Below are 18905 nucleotides of genomic sequence, written 5' to 3'. Positions count from 1 at the left end.
TGCACAAAACCTGAATGCAAGAGGAGAGTTTTCCCCAGCCCATGAGTAACTGCTTGAGAACAGGATAAAATAAAAGAAGGTATCACAAAATCTGCCTTGGTTCTTCTCCTGGGGAGGGGGTGAATGCAGCAGCATTCCCAAGACACTGTGCCAGGAATGGGGTTCAGCAGCAAGCTGGCGGTGCGGGACCGCAGGCTGACCCGGCAGCATTCCCAGCGCAGTCTCCCATACCTCCCTACCTGCCGAGCCTCTGGAAAGGCTCCAGGTGTTGCACAAAAGCAAAGCAGCAGCAGTTTGTTGCAGAACCTGCAGGAAAAGGCAGTGCTTGCCTCGGCATGTTGGAGCCAGCCAGTGCTTTCTAGTCGTGCTCTGAAAGTCAGGCTTGGGAAGCACACGGGGTTACCCAGCAAATTCTTGTCTCCAGGAGGGAATCACTGAATCCCCAGCCCCCAATCCCAGGGCTGGAAAGGATCTTGAAGTGCATGTCATTCCACACCCTGCCATGGGCAGGGACACCTTCCACTATCCGAGGTTGCTCCAAGCCCCATCCAACCTGATCTGGAACACTGGGACGGGGCAGCCACAGCTTCTCTGGGCAAGCTGTGCCAGAGCCTCACTGCCCTCACAGGGAAGAATTTTTCCCCAATATCCCACCTAACCCTGGCCTCTGTCAGCAGGAAGCCATTCTTCCTTGTCTTGTCCCTCCATGCCCCTGTTCAAAGTCCCTTTTCAGCTCTCTTGGAGCCCCTTTCAGACACTGGAAGGCTGCAGTTGGGTAACCCTAAAGCTCTCTCTTCTCCAGACTGTTTTATGGTGGTAGTGATCACCCTGGAATTCTCCTGCTTTGTCATCCCAGGATTTTGTTCCCTGGCCTATGAGTGAGATGTGGCAGTTGGGCACATGCACAGCCGTGCCTCAGTTGTTCAGTACATGACTCTGTGTCTCTGTGTGTGTGTGTGTAGGCAGCCAGAGGACAGCACAACAGGAACCTGTATGCTCAGGATTCCATCCCTCAGCTTTTGTGCCGTGGTCACCCCAGGGATCCCTAGTTCTAGCCCCGAGGCTCCCTGGTGCTGTAGCCAGGAGATGTTATGGAGCTGGAAATGTTCCAGCTTTGGGGCTGTTTTCAGTGTTCTCCCACCTGGCAGGGCACCAGCCTCCAAGGAGTACTGGGAGTGGAGATGGACCACGGACTGGAGATGGTCTTTGGACCATGGGAGTCGGGATGGTGTTTGGTGGAGCATGAAGAGCATGTGGTTTGGAAGGGCTGGGACTGGTTGTCCTGCCTGGAAGCAGGCAGAGGCTGAGGGGGTGATGTGATGGGATGACTGTCTCACTTCACCACAGAATGACACTTTCTCCAAGCTCTCTGCAAAGCCTCCCAAGCCAACTCATGGTGCAGCAGTCTTAAGAGGGATGTTCATTCCCATTCACTCCTGTTCCCGTGACCACACAACGATGAGCTGCCTCCCTGAGCTCTGCTGCAGCCATGGCACACATCCCTCTTTTCCATGGGTTTTCTCCCTCACAGCTGTTTCGGACCTTGCAAATCCAGAGTGGATTTTCCTGCATTGTCTGCCCAGCTTCCCTCACACTCTCCTGGATGCAGCTCTGTGGCAGTACAGGGAATCACTGCCAGCAAATGCCTGACATAGAAGAGGACAGCAGGGATTACACCCTGCAAGCAGCTGTAAACAAGAGAGCAGAGTGCAAAAAAATTCCTGGGATTTGCAAGCCAGTCTTCCTGATTTGCCTGTGAGCCCTGTGCTGGGGTGCTGGGCAATGCTGAGCATTCCTCCCCACTGATCCATGGGCATTCCCAAACCATGATGGCTCCAGGCACTGCTCAGCCTTGGAGCCAGCTGAACATGGGGAAGGAAAGCAAGGCTGCTGATTAAGCCGACACAAAGCTGAGGGAGATGGGGAGAAAAAAGGATGGAAGAGAAAGGAGCAAAATGTTGGGGCTTTTGGGCAGGACAAGCTGTGTTTGGGCCACAGGGACGGAGCCTGCTGGGTGCTGGAGACACATTTAACTCTGCAGAGACACAACCCAAAATAGCTGCCAAGGAGTAACGTCTCCATGGGGGCTCTATTCCGGGATGGAGCCGCTCCTGGTCTGGGCATGGGGCAGCAGCTCAGGAATAGCCTCGGCTGGCAAGGGCAGCCCTGGTGTGCTTAAATACAACCACGAGCATCTTCCCTGTTTGTATGCATCCAGCATTCCTCAGGGAGGGCCAGGGAGAAGGACCAGCCTGCCAGTTTTCCATCTGATTTCATTTTCTTAGAATTTCCTCTGATGGTTCCATTTTTTTCTCTCTCTAATTCCACTTTTTTTTTTTTTTTTTTGAGGCAGCTGGAAAAAATAATGTTTTGGTTGCCTTGGAAACATGCTCCTAAACTTTTGGTAGATCCAAGACATGCCTGGAGTTCCAGGATGACCAGTCAGGGTGGTAGGGGCTTGCCCTCCCTTCCCAAAAGTGGCAGGAGCTGCTCTCCAGTGGCTCTGGACACACGTGGCCCTGACCTACCCTCTGTCCCGACCCCTGTTTACTCGGCAAATACAACATTGCTTACAAATTCCTGGGACATGCCATGGGATCTCTAGGCTGGGTAGTGTTACTTCATGCTGGACCCTATGCAAGAGGGAAAAAAATAACAGGATCGCACTTTAAGGCTGTAAAAATGCGGGTGGGAATATTTTCCAGCCTGTGTCATTTTCCATCGAGGCCAAAATTCACATTCTGCCTTTCTCTGTTTGTGTTTTTCTCCCTGAAGCCTGGATATTTTTTTTTTTTATTCTCCAGCTTTCTCGAATGAAAAATTAGGAAATTCAAGGAATGTGATTCTCTTCCCCCACCATGTTTCAAGGAAACTTTGTACATATACAATTTCAAGTGTCCAGAGTTAAAACTTTCCTTTGGCCTGAAGCCAAATGTTTTCCCGAAAATTCAGTATTTCTGTGATTTTCTGGGAAAGTGGGATATGGGCCCCTTCTCTTCCATTAACCAACACACATTCTTAAATGCTTGTTTGTTCGGAAGAGTTTCGGCTCCAAAGTGGGGAGGAGAGGAAAGGAAAATCACAATGAAATGTTTCCCCTGCAGTGGGCAGAGAGGTTAAACATCCCATTTAGGGAGAAGACAAGTTTTTTTTTAATTCAAACAAACAAACAAACAAAAAACCCAAGGCACTTCTGTGTGGGAAAACACTTGAAACTGAAGTTTCACTTGAAATGGCCTGAGCAGCATTAGTGTGTAATGACTCTGTACGGAGAGAGAGAGACCTGAGAAATGAAGTTGGGTGGGTTTTAAAGCCTTTCCCTGCCTGGAGCAATGGCTCTGGCCATCCCTGTCTCCTGCAGCTGGATGTTGTTTCCCCCTCCAGCCAAGGAAGTGCTCTTTCCAAGCCCCTTTGCTTCCAAATGAGCTTCTAATGACCACAATTTTTCTCCATCCTGTTAATTCATCCCTGCTTCCCTCCAGATATTATTCCAGAGCATGTTGCAGCACCCTGCGGTGGGATGTGGCCCATCACCCTAGGGACTTGCCCTTTGCTCTATGCTGGATCCAGCTCTGTGTGCCAGGACTTGCCACAAACCTCTCACATTTTCCTGTGGCCGCCAAAATCAGCAAGCAGTCAAAAAAACCCCAAAACCATCAGATCCAGCAGGATGCCCCATCCCATCTAATCCCATGCTCTGTCTGGCTCCTGCCACCCTCTGCCAAAGCCCCTGGTCAAGGGAAAGCTTTCCAAGGGAAGATGAGGAGGCAGGAAAAGGGAAGGAAGGAGTCTCAGCCCTATCAGAGGACCTGTGGAGGGAACTAGGGAATACCTGCTGCCTGCAAGGGCTGGATGGTCAGGCTGTTCTCATGTCCTTCTCAACTCTCAGCTGCCCACATCATTTCTGGACACACCTTCCAGCTCTTGGGGATGCAAAGTGAGGAGCACCGGCAGCATCCCATGCCCCTGGCCCAGATGTCCATGTGAGCTGCACCCACTGGAGCCCCCCCAGTGCCTTCAGCATCCCTGGCCACCTCCAGCATGCCCAGAACCACAAGGATCCCCAGCATCTCTGAGCATTCCAAGCCTCCTTGAGCATCCCCAGCACGTCCAGCATTCCCAGCACCTCCAAAATCCCCAGTGCCTTCAGCATCCCCATTCTCCTCTGGCATCCCCAGCTCCTCAAGCATCCCCAGCCTCCCCTGGCATCCCTAACACCTCCGTGAGCATCCCTAGCTCCTCATCCAGGGGAAGAGATGAGCAAGATGCCCAGCACGCCGGATCCTGCCCACCACTGCCAGGCCGGTGCTGCGCCACCACCAAGCTCAGCCCCGAATTCCATCGTTGCCGGCCACGGGGAGCAGCGGGAGTGGCAGCCGGAGCACGGCCGGGGAGCGGGTGCGAGCAGAGACAGCCCAGGGAGCTCATCCGCCTGGTTTTTCAAGGTCACGGAGGTGGTGGGAAGGAAAGAAAAGAGAGCGAGGAAAAAAAAAAAAAAAAAGTTGACTCAGAAACCGCAGGGAATTTTTTGCCTTTTTAGAATACTGGGAAGAGAAAAAATAGCCACAGTTATTCAAAGCATCCAGGATAATAACAGCCTGTTTACTGTTTGCATGCGAAGATGGCAGGCAGGCAGCACAGCGCAGGGAAGAGGAATGAGGAATTCGCCGCGCTCGCACCGCGGGTCCGACCGCTCCTGCTGAGCCCAGCAAAGCCCGGCTGGTGATCCTGGCTGTGAGAGCTGGAGCTGGGCAGCCCCACCAGGACACCTGGACAGTCCCCACCCGCCAAGGGTCCTGCAGGAAGGGTTTCAGGTGGTCCTGGGGCTGGGGGCGATGGGGAGGGAGCTCTCAAACTGGAACATGCTCCAAGGCTGAGGGGTTGGGGCATCCCGGAGGGTGTCATGGCCAACCCCTAAATAATAACTGCCATCCTGCGACCCCATCCCTGCCACAGAGGCAGCTCCAACCACACCCTCGCAGGGACATGGGAAGCCAGGGGGACAGGGATGCAAGCGCTGGGTACTCAGGGATACAGGGATCAAAGACAAGTAGGGTGCAGGGTCATGGGAATGCAAAAATCAAGACACACTGATGTTCTGAAGGGAGGGGACACCTTGGGGTGGCTCATTCTTCGATGGAATGCAAATCCCGATGAAAGGAATTCAGGAAGGGAGCGTTGACCCCCTGGCAGAAGAAAGCCCAAGGAGCACTCCCCAACAAGCTCTGGACACAGAGAGGAGCCTGGAGGCTTGGAGGACCTCCGGGAAAGTGGTGGGATGAGAGAGGGAGGGAGGGGGAAGGGAAGGGTTCAGCAGGACCAGCGGGGAGAGCTTCATTCCTGCCGGTCCGACGAGCAAGCCGGGACTTGAGGCGAGAGAAAGCTCCCGGTTTGCCTGACTGGTTTGCTGGGAAGCGCCTGCAGGGCTGGCCCGCAGCCTTGCCAGACTTCCCCCACCAGGATCGGGATTATTTGGAAGGGGGGTGAAATCCCCTTTCTCCCAAATTCCAGTGAGGATTTTTGGGGGTTTTTAAACAGTTTTCCCTATGAAGGAGAGTGTGATGAGCTTGTCTCTCTGCATTCAGCTCTAGCATTCAGCAAGTGGAAAAGGAGTGGGGATTCATGAGGAAATGAGGAGGAAGAACCAGGGCCCACAATCGACCTGCCAAAATCCAAGGATGCTCCAAGGACCGAGTTCCAGTGTTCTCCAAAGAGAAATGAGGAAAAGCAGGAACCAAAGCTGCAGAGAGGCTGCTGTGGTGTGGCACCAAGGGAATGTGATGTTTCTGGCTGGGAATGGGGCTTGGTGGACAGCCAGGGAGCCCCAAGGAGGTCCTGGGCCTTGTCCCAGCCCACTGTGACCACAGAGGGACCAGAATTCCCCAGACATCCCTGGAGCAGCAGAGCCATCTCCCTGTCACCCACAAGAGCTGCTGCCGTGGGATAGGGCATCCCACCCAAAGCCACCAAAGTGACAATGGTGGCATTTGGAGCATAGCCTGCTGGCCCTTTCCCATCTCTCCAGGGATGGGGATGTGCAGCCCACAGGAAGAGTCACATCCAGGTGCCAGCCCAGCCAGCAGCTCTGCAGGCATCTCCAACACCCCCTCCCAGGGCATAGCCTGTGTCCTAGACAGGGATGTGAGGATTGAGGATACAGGGATGCAGGGTTACAGGTGTGTGGAGATTAAGCACACAGAAACATGAGGACACAGGGATGCAGGGACACAAGGATGCCAGGATCAAGGACACAGAGATCACAGGCACAGGGATGGGAGCAGGAGGTTTGGCTCCCACGTGGTATTTCAGCCATGCCATGGTGACAGGGACATGGGATAAAGGACAGACATGGGATAAAGGACAGACATGGGATAAAGGACAGACGTGGGATAAAGGACAGTGGGTCCAGGCAACGCCAATGGTGAAATCCAGGGAGACGGTGTGGGAAGGGCAGACAGAAATGTCTGTGAGGACAGAGCAGGTGATAACACACCCTACAGCAGCTTCCGTGGCCAAGGTGTGCAGCTCCTTTGGGATGTTGCTCTGTCTAAACAGCATCCCTACCAAAACACACGGCTCCTTAAAAGTGTGCCAGGCAAAACTGGGACCTCCTGCTCTACCTGCTGGATTGAGGAATCCTCTCCCTTCAGCCCAATTCCTGTATCCACAAGTGGGCTTTGTGCTTTTTTCTGACTGCCTGAGACTGACAGCCCTGAGGGTGAGGATCAGTGGACAAAGCTCTCAACAGGAGCCCATTCCCTGAATCCCTGGTCCCAGAAGGCTCCCTGCAAACAGCCAGACCTGCAGCCAGGCCACTCTGCATCCGGATTTGGGTAAATAAAGCGTGGGGTGTGAGAGCTGCGGTATGCCAGGAATGCTGCCGGCCTTCCTGGGCTCTGGAGCGGCAGGAGCTGGGGGAGGCAGGGCAGGTACAGTCCTGGCTGGAGGCTGCCAGGATCCCCCAGACATATTCCCAATCTCGGCAGTTCCCTGTGAGCTTCCCACCCTGTTCTTCCCATCCCTGGCCCCGTTTCAGGGTCCTCTTCAGCCTTCTGCATGGGCGGAGCTGATTTCCCTGCTTGCAACACCCAGGAGAAGCCAGAGGTGCAAGGAAGATCCCAGCTCCAAGCTTCACACTGCTCCAAGTCTCCCTAACCTGCTATTCAGGGATGGGGACCTGTCCCACAGCCATAGAAAGACCCAAAATTTCATTTTTTAGCCACACTTCTTCCTGAGTAGGAAGGTTGGGGCTCAGCTGGGATTCAGCTTCACTGTCCCACTGAGACCAGTGATCCTCAATGGACTCCTAAGGCATCCTGCCCAGGAAAGGGATGGAATCACCATCCTTGGAAGTATTGAAAAACATGTAGATGTGGTACTTGGGGACATGGTTTAGTGGTGGCTTTGGCAGTGCTGGGTTAACAGTTGGACTTGATGATCTTGAAGTGCTTTTCCAACCTAAACAATTCCATGATTCCATAATTCCATGGAAGAGCTGGCAGCAAAACTGATTTCTGATGCTGCTGTTCTGCACAATCCAAGCTAAACCCCATAGCAGAGCACAAGAGCTGCTGGTCCCCAGGGACAGTGGGACAACAAAGATGAGCTCCCAGTTAATGCCGAGGGATGGCACAAAAGGAAAGCCTTGGCCTGGCTGGAGATGGCAGAGTCTGCAGGGATGTTCCCCGGGAAGCATTAATGCCACGGCTATCAGAAAATAGAAGTCCAACACCTGAAAAACTTCTGGTCTTCCAAAAGATCAAGGAGCCAGGCAGAGTGGGAAGGGCTTGGAGATGGCTGACAAAGCCAAGGAGAGCTTGGGAACCAGGTCCATCCATTCTGGAAGGCATCAGGGAGTCCCTGTGGCAGGGGCTTAGGAAGCCAGGAAGGGGTTTTGTGAGGAAGAGGAGGATCCCATGAGGATGCAGTTATGAGATGCAGGGATCAAGGACAGCAGGATGGAAGGATTGAGGACACAGGGATGCAGGGTCACAAGGATGCAGAAACCAAGGACACAGGGATGCAGGGATGCCAGAGCAGGAAGGAAACTGCATCAAGACTTTTGGGCAAGTCCATCCTTTTCCCCCATGAAGGTGAGGGGAATGGGATCCCAGTGGGATTTTGGGGAATACAGAAATGCTCTTGAGCATTTTTCCCCTCTCCCATGCAGCTGCACCCCAAATCTCTGCCCTGGGGAGCTGGGAAGGACATGTGAACCAGGGGGTCAGCACTCCCAGACTGTCTTCCCCTGGGAGCCCCTCCATCTCTCCGCATTGCGTGGAAAAAAAGGAGAATCCAGGGATCAATATTTGGGTTTTTTTTATTAAAATATTGTTATACCAAGTGGAATGCTACAGCAATCTCGGTATAGGGCGGCGTAACGAAACAGCCAGGTTTATGTTTAAATACTTAAAGATAACTTAAAATGCACAAACGAGAACTTGTCGTCTTTGGCAGGAAAAAAGTTCACAGCACGAAAAAAAATACTTAAAAAGAAATACCAATATTAATATAAAATATATTAAGTCATGGGGTTTGGGGTTTTTTTTCCTCTTTCATAATTTTTTGTTTCTTTTCCATTTTGTAAACAATGCACGAGAACCGAACGCATTTTTTACGTGTCTGGAGAGAGAAAAATAAAAAATGCAGTTGGCCAGCAAATGCACATGTTGAAAGGGGAAAGAAATAAAGAAAAATATATATATTTACACAAAGGGCAAGGATGGGAAGCTCCAAGGAGCGGGATGTTGGCGCTGGCTATGGCAGAAGCCAGCTGCCAGTAGCCGGAGGATGCAGCCAGGAGAAGGGCAGCACATCCCGCCACCTCCATTGGCATCCTCGGAGCCTTTCACCTCCACCTTTCATCCCCTCCATTGTCATTTTTGTTTCACTGTCACCCCACCACAAAGCCCGTGATGAAAACACAGGGGCAGGATGCAGGTGATGGAAGTTTGGTGCTCCCAGGGCTTGGCTTGGCCTTGTGGATCCAGGTGGTCGATGGGACCCACAGAGGATCCCTCCCAGCTCTGCCCTCGTGCAGAGACTTCAGCTTGTGGGTACAGTTTGGGCCATCAGAGAGGGATTTTCCAGTCTGAAGCCAAGCACCTGGGTGGCCAAAACCAAGAGGTGGGAGCTGGGATGGGGATGGAGCTGGGATGGAGCCAGGATAGGGATGAAGCCACCATGGGGTCTCCGGGCTCCAGCGCGCCCTGCGCAGCCGGGGACCCATGTGGGCACCGGGGGGGCAGTGACCCTCCCACACCCCAGAGTCACTGCCGAGACCGGCTGAGGGGACACTGCTGAGCTCCCGGCTCGGTCCCTCCTTCCCAGACGCTTCTCCATCCCGACATGCTGGCAGGAAGGGTGGAGGGGCCACCATGCAGCCCTGGGTGGCCTTAAATCAGGATCTCCACCATGTCAGACAGGTCCGGGACTCTAGCAGTGGCCGAGCTCTCTGCAGAGAAAGAAGGGATTGACTTACAGGGATTTCGCAGGGATTGGAACCCACCCAATTCAACTGGGACCTTAAAAATGCCTTTAAAAAATTGCTGATGCTTGTACAAAGCCTGTCCCAGGGATGCTGAGCCCTCGTGGGGGCTGGGGCGTCCCAACTCCCTGCCCCGTGCCATCCAAGGGGACTCACCCAGCGCTCCGGTGCCCTCGCCCTGCCCGCTGCTCCCGGCCGCTCCGTCTGTCTGCGTGCTGCCGTCCTTGCTGCCATGCTTTGAGTGGGATGGCAAGGGAAGGGCAGTGGACACTGCTGTCCCTTCAGCGGTGGCTTTGCCTGCTGGAGGAGACTCTGTTAGGGATTCAAGGCAAAGGATTCAAGTTTTCAAGGCCAGGTTGGACGGGGCTTGAAGCAACCTGGTCTGGTGGAATGTGTCCCTGCCCATGGGGCAAAGGGTGGAACAAGATGAGCTTAAAGGTCCCTTCCAACCCAAACCATTCTGGGATTCTTTGATTGCTGGCCGGTCCTGGAGGAAACACCCCTCCCCACGCTCTCTAACTCCAAAACCACAGGGAAAAATGCCACCGGGTGGGGCAAGCAGGTCCCCACCACCAAGTGAAGGTAGGGAGTGGGCAGGTGTCCCTATTTACCTGTGCTGCCACGGGAGCTGCCCTCGGACGACCGGTCACTCTGGCCAGCCCCTGGCCAGCTTGGGGTGGCGGAGGCAGCGAAGATGGAGGGCACGGATTTGGCCGGCCGCAGGGAGCCCTGAAGGGCTTTGCTGGGGTCCCTCCGCGAGCGCTGCTGCAGGACCTTGATGACAGCATCCTTCTCCAGGATTTGGGCATGAAGAGCTTTTAACCTGCAGAGGAGGAAAGGCAGAAGCTGGAAGAGAAGCTGGATGTGGAGAGGAGGATCCAGGCACTGCCCAATGAGACCCCAGAAAAAGTTTGATGGGCTCCAAACGCCTCTGGCAAGGTGGGACTTACCTGTTCTCCATCTCCTGGTGCTTGTGGCTGGCCAGCAGAAGGTCCTCGTTGAAGCTGCTGTTGGGAGAGTGCCGTGGGGAGTGGCTGATGAGGGTGGTGTCGCGCTGGGCGGCCGCCGTGGCCGCGGCGTCCATGGCGAACTGGCGCATGGTGCACTCCTCCAGGTACTTCTGCTCCCACTTGGTCATGTCGGCCTCCAGCGCCAGGATCTTCTCCTCCCTTTCCCTCAGCTGCTCTGACAGCGTGTGGGCGCTCAGCTCCGGCGTCCCCCCGCTCGCGGTGCCCGCCTGCCTCTGCAGCAGCCAAAACAAAGCCCCGGTGAGGATGAGGAGGTGCCAGGAGGATGCAGCACCCACCGTGCCTCGCCGGAGCCACCGTGGCTGGCCAGCACCCACCTGCTGAGCCCGCAGCATCTTCAGCTCCTGCTCCAGGCGGGTGCGGAGCCGCAGCTCCAGCTGCTCCCGCTTCTCGCAGGCGGCCTGGAGCTGCCCCAGGGCTGCCTGCAGCCGCTCCACCTTCTCCACGTAGGCTCGTTTCTTCCGGAGCTCGGCCTCTGCCTTGGCTGCCCGCGCCTGGGCGCTGCCCAGCGCCTGCTCCAGCAGCTCTGCCCGCCGCCGCTGGTCCTCGTTGGCGCTGCGCAGCAGGGCCACCTCCCGCTCCAGCTTCTCCTTCTCCTGCTGGTGCTCGTAGCCTGCAAGCGAACCCCGCAGATCTCAGACGTTTGGCTTCCCCAAGGCTGGCCCATGAAGCCCTGCGGGGGGGATTCTTTGCCTCCCGACATCTGGCCATGCCACCCCTTCGTCCAGATCTTCTATCAAATGGGGGTCAGGGGCATTCCGGCCACCTGGGCAGATGGCCAAAAGCCTCCACGTGCCACATTCCAGCCTAAATTTTTGCTCGGGAAGGGTGAAACCTGCCTGGCGTGAATCCAGCCACCTTAGGGAAGGGGATACAATTCTTCCTGACCAACAGCACGTCTCTCTGCTAAAATTTAAGTACATTTTCCCCCAAAAAAGCCCAGGCTGGCATGGCTGCGAAGTGCAGGAGGGAGGAGGGAGAGAACGGCCGGGCTGGCGTGGGGCGGGAGTGCGGGCTTGGTGCTGGAAGAGCCGGCGCTGCGGCAGGAATGTGGGGAATGCGGGTCACGCCGCCGGCCGGCCGCCGGGATTAATGGCTCGAGTCCAGCGCCAAGAGCTGCTCCATCCTCCCTGGGGAAGGGCGAGAGCTGCCGCCCGACACCCGCCTCCTCCTCCAGCAGAGCCCCGCTCGAAGATGCCACGGGGAGCTAGGCAAGGACGGGTGTCCTCCGGGACTTACTCTGTGCCAGGAGTTTGGCCACGCTGCCCTGGTTGCTCTCCTGGTTTTCCTGGGTCTTGCTGGCCAGCTGCTTGTTCGCCGATTCCAACCGCTCTGGTCCAAAACAATCAAAGCCAATTAAGATTTAAATACAAGATTTGGGCTGGAGGAAGAGGAAAAAGCCTGGTTTCCCGTGGAAACAGTTGGGGGACACTAAGCACCCACAGGGATGGGGACACAGAGGGTCCCTTACCTTTCAGGTCCCGGTTGAAGTCCTGGAGCCGTCGCATCTCACAATCTCTCTTGTTCCTCATGGCTTTCTCCAAGGCTTCCCGCTTGGAAGATGCCTTGACGAGGTTTTCGTAATCCTCCGAGATGCGCTGGATCTCACTCTCCAGCTGGGGTGGAGGAAGGGACAGGCCAGGGTTAGATATTCATGGAATGAGGAAAGGAAAGGGAGATGCTGGCCAAAGCCCAGCCGGGGTGCTCAGCCCAACCTGAGCTGCCAGAGGAGCTCAGTGCACCCCAAGTTGACCCCTAGCACACATTTGGGGGGGGGAAACCGATTTTTTCAGTCCTTTTTCTTGTGGAAGAGTCTCTCCACAGATTTTGGCTCTGCCATAGCTCGGCCACGGGGAACAGCCGCCCCTTGTACAAGGCCACACAAAGGGCTTTCTGTGGTGGCCGGGATGGGGGCCACAGGAGAATGGGCTCCTTCTCCCCAATCCCGGCTGCCGCGCTGCAGCTGCTCCGAGGGGAACGAGCCGCTGGAGGGAGGAGGAGAAAGGATTAAATCACTAAAGGGGGTGAATTTTCACGGCAGCTGGTCGAGCATCCCCCTGGGCAGGGGGGGACACGGGGCTGCCACCATTCATTCCCTCACCTTCTGGATGCGGCTGGCCTTCTCGGCACAGCTCTCCAGCTCCCGCCGCAGCTTCTCGCTCTCCCGCTGGAGCCTCTCGTTCTCCCGCAGGACGGCGTCTGCCCGGGCCAGGCGGCTGCCGGCCGACACGGCCTGGGCGCTGACCAGGGCCTCCACGCTGGCCGGACCCAGCGCGCCTGGACACAGCGGCAGGAACGCGGCCGGCACCGGGGTGGGCAGCACCCTGCAGGGAGCGAGGACAGCCTGTCAAGGTTTGGCTAGGTGGGAGAGCTGGCTGCAGCTCCAGCATCCCATCAAGCACCTGCTGCTGTCTCCAAGTCACCTCAAAGGAGTTGGAAGGGCCTATCCTGCTTTTTAGAACTGGGAAGCGCTTGCTCTCTAACCGCAAATCCCATCTCGCAGGGATGCCTTGACCTGACCCCTGAAGGACCTGGCCAGTGGGTCTGATCCAGACCTCCCAACCCCCTAGGCCCTTCTCTTCCTGGGAATGCTGCAGGCAGCCTGGCATAGGATGCACCTTGGAAGCTGGCATTTTCCTTATTTTCTGGGCAAAGCAAGGGCTCCTGACATAGATCTTCACCGCCAAACTATGAATTTGTCCTTTTTATACAGAGGAACTAGACTGGCCCAGCTGCCCCTTGTGCCACTGCTCCAGCATCCCACTCCAACATCTCTCCTGGAATACCCTGAGCAGGGTGGCTGTGCACGGCCCGGCCCCGCAGCGCTCCCCCACGGGCTGCCCGCCAAGGGCCTGCATTCCTGCGGGATGATATAGGAGCAAGGAAGAATAAATACATCTTCCTCGCAGCTCCCCTTCCCCTCTTTGTTCCCTGGAAGGAGAAGGTTTTCCTGCTGGAGATGCTATCGCTCTCTGCCTGGATAGATCAGCAGGGTTGGGAGCAGTGTGTCCTCCCATTGGGCCACCAATTCCCTTCTTTCCATCATTTTCCACACTGGAAGAGGTTGTTTCCAAATTCCTGGACCCCCAGATGTCCATCTCACAGTCAGCCTGGGGCTTTGCCAGAGGCATTGAGCTGCCAAAGGGCCACAGACCACTTGGCACCAGCCCAGGCTCTGCTCGGCAGCAATTCCAGGTTACATGGACATTCTCAGCTCAGGATCATGGGATGGGTTTCCGTGGAGAAGGGAGCATATTTGTCTTCCACCCTGCCCCATATCTATTCCACATTTAGCTGTTTCCTGGGCTGCTTCCAGCTCCTAGATTATCCCCTAAGTTACCCCCAGATTCCTCCTGGTGCATGGGGAGGGGACAGGGTCTGTGGGAATGGGATTTTCATCACTGGTTGGAAAAGCCCAGCCATGCTGGGGGAACTGGGGACAGGAACAGAGTCGGGGCTTCCCAGCAGACCCCCACGGCCTGAGCCAGTGAGGACAGGAGCAGCTGCTCTGAGCCCCCACTGCCCTTCACATCCTGCACGTTCCAAACATCAGTCCTGGACATTCCTGGGAGGCATCCAAAAGCAGAGCCCAGGGGCCACAGTTTACCTGATCTCAGGATGCTGAAATCCAGCACCTTCCCGGGAGCAGGGTCGGGGTTCAGCCAGGTAAGCGTCCTGGGAAGGGATGACGTAGGGATACTCCGGGGGCGGTCCCCGCGGCTCCGTGCCCTCGGGGTGCTGCCCGCGCAGGGGGACGAGCTGGCGGGAGAGCTGCGGGAAGCTGTGGGAAGCGCTGATGGGGCTCTGCGCCTTGGCCCCGTTCCGCTCCAGCGACATCCGCATGAGCCGCTCGCTCAGCGACCGCACGTGGCCGTGCTTCAGGTCCTTGAGCCCCTCGTCCGGGCGCCGGGCGCCGCTGTCGGCCCCGCGCGGGGCGTTCTCCGCCCGGATCCCCGCGCCGGCCGCTCCCCGCTGCGAGGCCAAGAGCTGGGAATGCGCCTTGGCCTCCTCGTAGGTGGGGAGCTCCTCGCCCTTGGGCGGGCAGAGCCGATAGACGCTGTTCTCCAAGTAGACGTGGTCGGAGTGATGCTCCTGGCCCTGCGGCTCCTGCCGCGTGGATTGCTGCACCATCTGGCTCTCCTCCGGGCTGAGGCTCTCCAGGGAGGAGCGGGGGCTCCCGGCCCCGCCGCCGCGCAGGGCCTGCTGCTGGATGGCCAGCAGAGTGCGGTTCTCCGTGAGGTTCCCATAGCGCAGCTGCTCCTGGATCAGGCGGTGCAGCACCGTCCCGTTCGAGTCCTCCGCCGTCCTCATGTCCGTCCGTGCCGGCGGCAGAGCCACGTTTCCACCCGAGAAGAGCGTCCCGGGGGACCTCAACAGCAAGTGGCCACGCCGAGACACCTGCAAGAGGGAAAAAACAGGATGGTTAGGAAGCAGTCGGGGCAGGACAGCGCGGATCCTGATGGGCACGGGATTGTTTGCCAGGAATGTGGCCGGGACGTGCCGGAGGGGTGGGAGCCCGTGGCGGAGCAGCCTCCGCAGTGGGGTGACCGAGCACCGGCACTCTCAGCGCACCCGCGGCCGGTGCTGGGACATGGGACTGGCACCGGCCCGGGAACGGGGGATGAAGCGGCCCCACGGGAGCAGGCACAGAGCTGCCGGGAGATGGATAGGACCCATCATCCCCGGACACGGACATGATGGTCCTGGACTTGCAGAAGTGTCCCAGTCCCGGTGAGGGTCCTGGGATTTTTCCGGGGGGGCTCGAGATGCCGTCGAGATGTTCCGGCCCCGGCCGGGACGGTGCTGGGAGGGTTCCCAGTCCCTGGGGGTGGACCCGGCAAGGGAGAGGGTCTTTTCCCCGGGAGGGTCCAGGTGCCGAGGGGGGCGAGTCCCGGTCCCAGGGAGAAAGGTCCCGGTTCTGGGGGCCGTCTTTTTCCGTGGAGGGATCCCAGTCCCGGCTGGGGACTTCCCTGGGCCGGGGGGGTTCGATCCCGGTCGAAGAGTCCCAGTCCCAGGAGGGTGTCCCAATCCCGGCCGGGAGGATGGCGGTCCAGGGGGGTCCCGGTCCCGGGGTTGCTGGTCCGGGTGGGTCCCGGTGCCGAGGGAAGTCCCGATCCGTGCTGGGGCTTCGGGGTGCCGGGGGGGCGTCCTTTCCCCGAGGGGCATCCCCTTGCCGGGGGGGTCTCGGTGCCAGTCTGGGAGTTCCCAGTGCCGGTCGGGGGTCCCGATCCCGGTCGGGGGCGTCCCAGTGCTAGGGGGTTCCCTGTGCCGGGGAGGGGAGGGGGGGGTGTCCAGTACCGGGGGATTCCCGGTGCTGGGGGGGTCCCGGTTCCTGTCGGGGGTGTCCCGGTGTTGGGGAGTTCCCGGTATCGGGGCTCCCGGTGCCGGTCGGGGGTCTCGGCGGCGGAACTCACCGGGGCATGGCGGAGCGGAGCGGTGCTGCGGCGGCTCTGAGCGTCCCGGGGCCGCGGGGGCCGGGCCGGGCTTTGCTATGCCCGGAATGTGGGGCCGGTCCCGCCCCGCTCCGCCCCGGGGCCGCCGCCGGCGCAGGAGCGCGGCCGGGAGCGGGAGCGGCAGCTGCGGGCGGGGGGGCGGCTCTGCCCGCCAGCTGTCCCGGGCCGTAAATCTGCCCCAGCCTTTGTCTGCGGGGCCGGGGCAACCCCGAGCCTGCCGGCCCCATCTGCTCTGCCCCCCGCGGGCCCCCCTTCTCGCATCCCCCTCCTTACATTCCCCTTCTTCGCATCCCCCTGCCTCGTATTCTCCGTCCTCGCATCCCCCCTCCTCTCATTCCCTCTCCTCACATCCCCCTCTTCACATCCCCCCCTTCACACTCCTATCCTCTCATTCCCCATCTCACATTCCTCCTCGTGTCTTCCTCCTCACGTCCCCCTCCTTATGTCCCCCTCTTGGTATTTCACATCCCACTTCTTGCATCCCCCACCTCGCATCCCCCCTCCTCACCTTCCCCCTCTTTGCATCCCCTCCTCACAGCCCTCTCCTTGCATTCCTCCCTCTTGCATCACCTCCTTGTGTCCTCCATCCTCACATCCCCTTCCTCACAGCCCCTCTTTCACATCCCCCCTCACATCCCCTGGCTGGGGATGCCAGCTCCCTGTGGATGCAGTAATTCCTGCCAGCTCGTGTCTGGCTTTGCACCTTTGGGTGTTCCCTGCTGCACTCCCAGCCTCAGTTTCCCCTTTTGGGCACTGCCACCCACCTCCCTGTGAGGGGGACACAGGGATGGAGAAAGCCATCAGGGGCCAAACTCCCCATTCAAAGCACCCCAGCTCATCTCTGGGGGGGACACTGAGCACCCCCAGCCCCAAAGCAGTGTAACACCAGCCCTGTGTCAGCCCCAGGCTGTCGGTGCAGAGTCCAGAGGCCCCGAGATGGCAGATGGCTGGAGGGGAGGCGGCGGGGAGAGGCAGGTGCAGGGGAAAATTGCTTATTAGCTCCGGGACATTAAGCTCCCATTCTTTTGAGGGAACTCAGCATCTTCTGACTGGCACAGAGCCGGGAGGCTGATCTGGGGAGGGGGACATGGAGGTCTCCAGCCTCCTCTCCTTGTTTTTCTGCTCCATCACACTCTGGTATCACCCCTGGTGCAATAGCAGGCACAAGGTTGCAGGCACAGCCCACCACCTCTGGGTTATCTCCCAAAAAATGGGGAAAAAAAAAATCTCCAACATGTTGCAGGTACCAGACTCAAAGGCAGGAGAGCGTGGAAAGAAAATGCAGAGGTGGAGTCAGTGTTTGGAGGAAGAGGAGCACCTGGAAGCTCAAGAAACAGGCTTTTCAGCCCAGTTTTTCCAGTGACAAGTCAAATCCTCGCTGATGAACGTTGAAATGTGGGAATTGGCACTGACCCTGAAGTCCCGGTGAGAGTCTAAGTTTTGTGTGGGGAGGAGATGAGAGCACAACACCTGTCCCTGTGTCCCCAGGCACATGCAGAGTCTGGAAACACTGGCCCAGGCCCAGCACCACGGGGAAGGAGGAATGGATGGATGGATGGATGGATGGATGGATGGATGGATGGATGGATGGATGGACAGGACAGGTTGGATGGAGTTTTGAGGAACCTGGTTTAGTGGAAGATATCCCTGTCCTAGGTAGAGGGTGGAACAAGATGAGCTTTAAGGTCCTTTTTAACCCAAACCAGTCTGTGATTCTATGGATAAATAGATGGATGGATGGATGCATGCATGCATGCATGGATGAATGGATGATGCACCATTCCAATAGACCAAGCCCTGCAGCAGCATCTCTGAAAGGACCCAGCTGTGGCCTTGCCCTGCTCTTTCCCGGGTGGATGGTGCTCCCACGTGAGCTCCAATGGAGCCAGCCCAGCTCCCCCAGCAGCCAGGGCTCCTCTCCTGGCTCATGCCCCCGGCCCTATCTATGCCTGTGTCATCCTGCTTTCCTCCCTATCTTAACACTGCTCTATTTCTGGCAGGAGGAAACCCCTCCTGGGCTGATAACACCCCTTTGCAAAGTGATCTGAAGAGTTTTCTCTCCTTCTTTCTACTGCTGGAGGTAAGAAAAGCCTCAACCTTTTCGTTTTCCCCAGGAGAAGGTGAACTAACAGCTGGACCTGTGGGAAGTGGTGGGGGCACCTTTGGCGGCCTGCATGGACCCTTTTCCCAGGTGGGGCATCCTGGCTGATGGAGCAGGGACTTGGGGATCTGGCCTGGGGAGCCAGGAAGGCGCAGGTGCCGTGTCCCAGGCTCGGTGGGGTGACACACGGCTCCGCAATGCCAATCCCTCCCACTGACCTCAGCCCAGCCTTATCGCCGAGGCGTTGGAGCGAGGAGAGTGAGCCAAGAAAATACCCGTGGGATGAGATCACCTCGGCTGTCTTCAGGCTCCCAAAATGCCTCAGCCGTGCTGAGCCTGGAAAACTGGGGCATTGTGGGCAGAGGAAGGTGCCTGGGATGGAGAGGGGGTTTGCCGCCTCAGCACATCTCCCTGCGTGCTGGTGACAGTGGTGACAGCATCCTGTGACCACTGAGCCGCAGTGGCAGTGCCCATGGCCATGCTGAACCCCTCAAACTTCTCCATTGCAATCTTCCTCATAAAGCTTCTCCAGGTACCTGCTCCTGTCCCAAACTCGGGATTCGAAGTGCAACCAGGTGAGGAGAGTTGGAGTTCAAGGAATCGCACAAGTGCCGTGTGGGAACGGGATTCCTCAGGCTGCCCCCAAAGGGAACTGCATCCCCATGGGCGGGGAGCCAAGGCACCACTCCAGCCCTTCCCCTGCTCCCACCATCCCAGCCAGAGGGATCCCATCCTCCTGGAGATACCCCCTCAAGCTGCCAGGCCTGAGGCCAACTTGTCTTTTCTGTCTTTTCTCTGAAATCTGCATTATTTTGAGGTGTCCCAGGTCTGATCCC

At 57.6% G+C, this 18905-nt stretch overlaps 1 protein-coding gene across 4 annotated transcripts; it reads right to left on the bottom strand.

Annotated features, from left to right (window-relative positions):
- Positions 1 to 8302: 8302 nt before the first annotated feature.
- On the bottom strand, positions 8303 to 15979 carry AMOTL2 (angiomotin like 2). Of its 4 annotated transcripts, none has more exons than XM_066194182.1 (10): positions 15930 to 15979; positions 14123 to 14913; positions 12617 to 12839; positions 11987 to 12131; positions 11755 to 11847; positions 10833 to 11128; positions 10438 to 10730; positions 10099 to 10310; positions 9644 to 9799; positions 8303 to 9454 (listed from the first exon to the last, which is right to left on the bottom strand). In XM_066194182.1, the coding sequence occupies exons 2-10, from the start codon at positions 14824 to 14826 to the stop codon at positions 9396 to 9398; spliced, it is 2181 nt and encodes a 726-aa protein (XP_066050279.1). In that variant the 5' UTR covers positions 14827 to 14913; positions 15930 to 15979; the 3' UTR covers positions 8303 to 9395. The 4 variants fall into 4 exon arrangements, with proteins under 4 accessions (XP_066050279.1, XP_066050281.1, XP_066050282.1 ...); XM_066194184.1 differs by having other exon boundaries at positions 9644 to 9787; XM_066194185.1 differs by having other exon boundaries at positions 9644 to 9784.
- Between the last annotated feature and the right edge of the window lie 2926 nt (positions 15980 to 18905).

The sequence above is a fragment of the Chamaea fasciata genome, unplaced genomic scaffold (genome assembly GCF_029207755.1).
Source record: "Chamaea fasciata isolate MVZ Bird 193981 ecotype frontalis unplaced genomic scaffold, bChaFas1.0.hap1 SCAF_11, whole genome shotgun sequence".
Lineage (NCBI taxonomy): Eukaryota > Metazoa > Chordata > Aves > Passeriformes > Sylviidae > Chamaea > Chamaea fasciata.
The sequence above is the reverse complement of the archived record's forward strand: the minus strand, read 5'-3'. Positions and strand labels throughout refer to the sequence as shown.